General features: G+C 36.3%; 1 protein-coding gene across 1 annotated transcript; it reads right to left on the reverse strand.

The window, feature by feature from the left end:
• Positions 1 to 651: 651 nt before the first annotated feature.
• LOC107017664 lies at positions 652 to 5608 on the reverse strand. Its single transcript, XM_015217864.2, has 3 exons — positions 5163 to 5608; positions 1445 to 1603; positions 652 to 1153 (listed from the first exon to the last, which is right to left on the reverse strand). The coding sequence occupies exons 1-3, from the start codon at positions 5457 to 5459 to the stop codon at positions 1085 to 1087; spliced, it is 525 nt and encodes a 174-aa protein (XP_015073350.1). The 5' UTR covers positions 5460 to 5608; the 3' UTR covers positions 652 to 1084.
• Positions 5609 to 6924: the final 1316 nt, after the last annotated feature.

The following is a 6924-nucleotide window of genomic DNA, read 5'->3' on the forward strand; positions in this document are numbered from 1 at the left end:
CCTCCGCTCCTTCCTATCTAGAGTCACATCCTCGGTAATATGAAGTTGTGTCATGTTCTGTCTAATCACCTCTCCCAAATACTTTTTTGACCTATCTCTACCATTCTAGGTACCCCTACAATCAGCCTCTCACACTTCGTCACTAGGGCATCAATGCACCTCCTTTGCACATGCCCAAACCATCTCACCCTTCCCTCATCTTGTCCCCACAGAAGCCACTTCCTCCTCTCGGGTAACTTCATTCCTAATCTTGTTGCTCCTAATATGTCCACACATCCATCTCAACATCCTCACCTTCGCAACATGCATCTTCTAATTGTTGACTTCTTGACTAACCAACACTCAACCCCACAAACAAGTTTAGGTGATATCTTCTTATAACACAAGACTACAGAGACAAACCTCTTCTTCACCCATGCCGCTCCAATGTGATGTGTGACATTATCATCAATTTCCCTACTAACCTCGGATGCTGGAGCACAGACGACTTCCTCTCTTGGAAAATAGTCTGTGTGGCCAGCCTCACTTTCGCGAAATTTTATGCAAAACAAACATAACTTTGAATTGCAGTGGCTGATCCATGTATATATAAACTTCCAAGAATAGATTTCATTTTTTTTCTCAAACGCTAAAAGCATTGGTTCTTTCTAATGAGGATAAAAGAAATGAATATAGCACTCCAATGTGACAGAAATTATCAAGAGCAGTTGAATCTCGATGGATAACGAGTTCACCCCCCTACTGTTCTCTACTCAAATATTAGGCTTCTTGTCTGAAGCAAGGTTCGAACCCTTAATAGGCGCCTAAGCAGCACATATCACACATTGTGCTCTAGCACTTAAATGTGATGGAACAACATTTAGGTTTTTTGCTATAGTTCCCAGAAAAATCGAGTCCTCTACAAAGTAAACACAATAGCTTCAGAATACAATTACATTAAGCCGGTGTCATATGAAGACACAGACAGTTTAATCACAACTGACACAGGGCAACATTTTTGGGAAAGCCATAATGACTTAGTGCTCCTGTATAGTTCCCTTGCCTGACCTGTTTTTCAGTCAGAATTGTTCTCATCGCGAGCTTTCTAGCCCAAAGATAAGTCCAAAGTCCTTTCATTTAAGTCTTGTCGTTCTGGAGGTTTTCTCTTCGGATCCTGAAAGATAAAGACTCAATTTAGATACTCGGGCACTTCATCTCGTGTTCATTGTTAGACTCGTGAAATTTGGATTGTGTTTCTAGCCATATAACTGGAGTATATCAGATTAAGTTCACACATAGAAGAAAACGACGGAGGGAGAAATCATGACGTATTTTCTAAAAAACACTTCCAAAGAAGTTAAAGAGCATCAACAGGAAGGACAAACAAACAAACAAAGATCAAACAGAACCAAAAAAAAAAAAATGAACAAGTTTGGCAAATGAATGAAATATAGCTTTAACGTACATGATTCTCTTCCATGGGCACGTCGTTGATGTCAGGTTTTTCATCAAAACCATCCGCCTGAGATGTTGGCTCCTCACTATTTGTGTCACTCTCAATTGGCTTAATATCATCTTCAACTTGTTCAGATGCATCATTCTTTTGTTCTTCAAGCACGTTAATCTATCTCAACCATTTTAAGAAAAAATAAAAAAGTATACTCGCATAGCACAAACCCATCCTGTTATCTTTACTGACATACAAGAAGCAATCCACTTAATGGAAAGAAATATTAAAAAAATTGGCACAGTGCATATTACTTTGGTATAGATCAAGTATGCTTCACCACCAGAATACGGACAATGCATAACTCATACAATTAGCTGTAGCAGATTTGATTTGACATTGCCTATTTATATCCATCAGGAAATAAGGCATACTGAGAATGTCAATAATTCCAACTATGACAATTCTAGTACTTCTTAAAATCCCTGGCTCAGCTACTACTGTCTTGCTAATCTCCTCATTAACACAACAAAGAAAGCAGTGACATGAGAACCACATAATCACATACGTTAAATGGTAATACTGTTTTATCAGTAGGATATCTTAAGTGTACTTCTCAGCCTTGTGTCATGTTTGGATCTGCACAATGGAAAAGGGGAACATAGAAATGGAAACGGATGAATTATTTGGTCTTGCTCTTACATAGATTAGTCAAACTAAAGTAGGAGAAAAGGGAGGGAAATTATACTTCTCAAGGAGAGAAAGTGAAATCTCTTTGGCGCCATAAAGAGGGAAAATGGTCGTCAATAAAAACTTATACTTCATTATCTATAAAGACAGTACTGCTACTTCAAAGCATATAGAAGTCAAAAGATATTCAGGCCACCAACAATTCTCATATTAACAACGTGAAACACAGAAGAGTAGTTCTATGGTTCTTGGTGCCACAGAGGATTTTTGTTCCTCATTTTATGAAGATATCCATATTCTATCAACTAAAGAACTCTGAATTCGGATCCCCACATTTCAGGACATACTGCTAATTCTGTGCTTCATGTTTATTTGGAAACTACGCATATCAGTCCTGCAGCTATGCACTTTTGCAAGCTCACAATAGAATGTAAGAACATATCCCTTATGTCCAACCAATCAATATATCTATGTGAAACTGAGCATAGACAAGGTGATATGACACCCCTTTATGGCTAACATTTCTATTTATCTTTTTTCTAGCATTTGTTACTCATTCTTTTCGTTTAATTATTTTTTTGAAAATTCTAACTTCATTATTAAAGGAGAAACCGTTACAAGAGTCCAACAATCACTATCAATAGCCACAACTGTTACATAAGAGTCCCAAAGTATTAGAAGCCCAAACATGATTGTCAGGTTTTATGTCTATATTCTTATTCTCCATGACCTTTTCTTTTGACCCATATTTCTCTCAAAATCTAGAATTCTTATGCTTATTAGAAGGGAAAAGCGTCAAAAATACCCCCAATTTTCATTTAATAGTTAGGTTAACCCTTCGTTATACAATGTGGTTATTCATAGTCCTGCAGCTATGCACTTTCGCAAGCTCACAAACCAAATTTGATTGACCTCAAATACCCAATTTCAACACCAATCACTCAATTTAACTTAACACCCATACCCTCCAAACTTACGATTTCCCCCAAATTGACCTCAAATCCCCAATTTCAACCCAAATCACTCAATTTCTTCCTTTAGTACAATCCGACTCACCTAATCATTTAACCTATTTTTCTTCATCAATAAACATTTCCTCAAAAAAATAAAATCCCCCATTTTACCATGTTTTTCCCCTACCACACCAAGAACGCCTATAATAATTTACAATACACATTACGATTGATGAAATAAAAAAGCTTCATCAAGAACAAGTATTTTTATTTTTCTTTTTACTTTTTTGAACTTTTTATTTTGTTATTGACTTGAAAAAATTAGAAAAAACTTCTTCTCTCCAACTGTCTCATGACTACTGCTAGCTCCGGCAACGGCCCTAGCCGGCCATCCACCACAATGCCACTCTCCATTCCCTCTTTCCTCAATTTACAGAGCCTTCATACTCGTCTAGAAGTGCCCAGATCTTTGCGTTTTAGGCGCTGCTCCGGCAATGCTGTTGAAGCCACACCTCCCTCTCTCCTCTATTAACATTTCCGATGAAGCTTCATTTTTCCCCCTATAAAATTCATTGACGGGTTGTTTTCGTTTTATTTTTCTCATATCCTATATTGTTTCTTGGTTGCTGCGTTGTTACATTGATAAGGAGAAAATTTCTTCAACACTCAATTTTCGGTGAAGAAGGATTATGGAAGAAAAGAAAGAATCGATTAATTTTATTTTAAATTGAAAAAGTTCAGCACAAAATTTTAGTTGCATATTATAAAGGCCATTATAAAAGGAGTATACAACTTAAAAGGAAGAACAATTTTTTCTCATCATACATGTGCAAAAACAATTTGCAGAACCATGGCAATAGCTCCAAAATGAAGTTCTTTTAAATATGGGCATGGGAAATGGGTTAAATTATTTTAGGTTAAGATATATAGATGAGTCGGGCATGAGTTTCAATTGGGAATGGGTCATTTTAAAATAATTGAACTAATTTGGACAGATTTGGAGGTTTCCATCCAAGTAGGGGTACGGGTGAGGCATGAATAACCGCATAGTGTAACGAAAGGTAAGCCTAACTATTAAATGAAAGTAGGGGCATATTTTTGACCCGTTTCCCTTCTTAAAATGGTAGTTCTAACTTCTCAACATCTATATCCTGAAGTTTTATTTCCTTTGTAGAAACAATTATTTTAGACTAAATGTGGAATTAATGTCCATAACTTTATTTAACTTATCTACGTCAATTTTTTTGTATTTCTCATTTTTCTTCCATCAAATATATGATTTTTTGTACTTGTAAGAGAATCTTTACCGCAACCAGATGAAGCGCAGGCAGATGCACTAGTAGTATCTATAAGCAAAGGCAGATACATCATTTAAGTCACTGCAACTATTTAATCGAGATTCGAAATACCCTTCCTTGACACCATCTTCCTTCAGAGGTAGCCCGACTGGGATCTTGTACACTTTACTCATCTTTCTTTTAATGATCCAACCTATACATGTTTCCTCTTGCTTCGCGTGTCCGGGTCTCAACCTCATATAAAGTCCTATTTAGGAAGCTATGTACTGTATCACTATACCTATGGGTAAACTTATGAAGCCAATGTCTGCAGCTGCAAACACAACTCTAATTGTTACTCATCTACCGCTTTATTTTTTGATAATTATGTGACAATAACGAGATCTAGTTAATGTCAGAAATTTCGTGTCCACTCCAGTCAACTACAGTCTCATGACTTGAATTTCCTCGTGTTCTGTGCACGAAGCGAAACACTCTATCCGCTTATGCTAACCACTTCTTCTAAATCCAACTATTAACCCAGAACCCTAAACACCTAGTTCTTTCCTTCAAAAAATCTGATCTTTTCGGAATACATCCCACAAAAAACGAAAAAAAAATTAAAGCTAGTTCAAATTGCACTATATTGAAGTATGTTTACAGTTATATACAATACAGTGATATACACAGCGTCAATTTGGAATATTCAGGCAGGTAGGTTCGGGATACCGGATACTTAAATGTAATAGCAAAAATATACATACATACACACAGTATTTTAAGTTCATAAAGAAGTAAAATTAGGAAGATTAGTACCGGAATGTACTTGAATTTGCGTTTAGGTGGTTCCTCCACCGAAACGACGTCGTCTTTGGAGGAACTGTCATTATTGTTCTGGCTCGCCGTAATAGGTATCCACTTGAAAAGCAATAGATGAGAGACGTTACTGCCATTAACGCCACCGTTGGCAGTGTTCCGACTGTGGTTGTTACCGGAGCTGGGCGGTGTTCCTTGGATCCATTTCTTCTTCCACCTACGAACCGGACCAGTAAATACAGTTGTCGGTGCGTACCTAGCTGATGACCGGCCGAGACGGGCACCTACTCCATCCATTTACGACGGCGAACCGGTGTTAACTCGGCGGCGAGTTGTTTCTTCTCCGATCAGTCGCTTATGCTTTTTGTTCTTTTTAGTGGATTTTTTTTTCCCTTTGGGAAGTGCTTAGCTGGGGAGCAAAATAAACAGTTTGCTATTTTTTATGTAGGAATATAAATCTAACCTATAATATGTTTGCAAGTTTAATATCTTAGATATTTTTATTTACCTACCTCAATTATTAATTAAAAAAATAATTGCTGATTTAGAACTTCTATTAATCATCAACATACGTTTAAAAATTTTGCCTATAAAACTTATATCTATTGAACATAAGTCTATTTTCACTAGGAGTGGCAAAATAGGTAAATAATATGTGTATCTATTCATATTACTTATTTTAAAGGCGGAAGTATTCATTACTCCCCTGAACTTGAAGTTTTTTATTCGGTGTATACTTAAATTTTATTTTGTTTGAATTATCCTCCCGAACTTGTTTATTCATCCAATCCGTGCACCTTTTCTGTCCACCTGGCGTAGAAATTGAAATCACATTCTACTAGGTGCGTGAGGGAGTGATTTTTTGCCACGTCATAAAGCTATAACAGTAAAAAAAAATGTAAAATCTCTATTTTTTTTAATATTGATCGGCCGCAGACGACATCACCGTCGTCGTCGTCATCATTATCGAAGCCCAAGGGCCAGTTCTTCGGGTAACAGAGTTGTTTCTCATAGTTGAAAATGGATAAGGATTTCGATTCAGTTGATTGAGCAAGGTGAGAGGAGATGGAGTGTTATGTGAGCTGGAAGAAACCGTGTTGTTTTGCAGCGGAAAGGAGGTTAGAGTGAAGAATTGATTTTGCATCGGAAAGAGAGAGATGAGAAGAGGAGATACAGTGGTTGGTGGTGGAGATTGACGGCGACCGCGAAAGGAGTTGGAATATGATATTTATTTTTTGCCATTTTAATTTATCTAGGTGGCTGTTATTTATCCAGGTGGAAATCCACATCATCACTATTTTTGCCAGCTGACGCGCGTATGTAATCACACTAGGAGCATCAGACAAAAAGGTGTACGTGATAGTGGAATAAACAAGTTTGAGGGGGTAATTAAAACAGAATATAGTTTAAGTGTACACCAAATAAAAAGCTTCAAGTTCAGGGGGGTGATGAATACTTTAGCCTATTTTAGATGAATTGCGTATTTAACTCATTTTAAAAATGGGTAAAAAAACGAGTGATACCTATATTATCCATGTAAAAATGGATAGTTAAATGAATAAAATGGGTAAAAACAAATAAAAAAAAGTGATAAAAGGATTGAATAGTAAAAAAAAAAAAATTTCAAAAAAAATATTTTAAAAAATGAATTTTTTTTTTACATTTAATTTGGGATAGGGGGTGGTAAGGGGGGTGGGTGGTAATTTTTTTCAAAAAAAATTAAAAATATTAATGAAAAAATTTAAAAATTGTTAAAAAAATT

The sequence above is a fragment of the Solanum pennellii genome, chromosome 4, assembly GCF_001406875.1.
Source record: "Solanum pennellii chromosome 4, SPENNV200".
In the NCBI taxonomy this organism is placed as follows: domain Eukaryota; kingdom Viridiplantae; phylum Streptophyta; class Magnoliopsida; order Solanales; family Solanaceae; genus Solanum; species Solanum pennellii.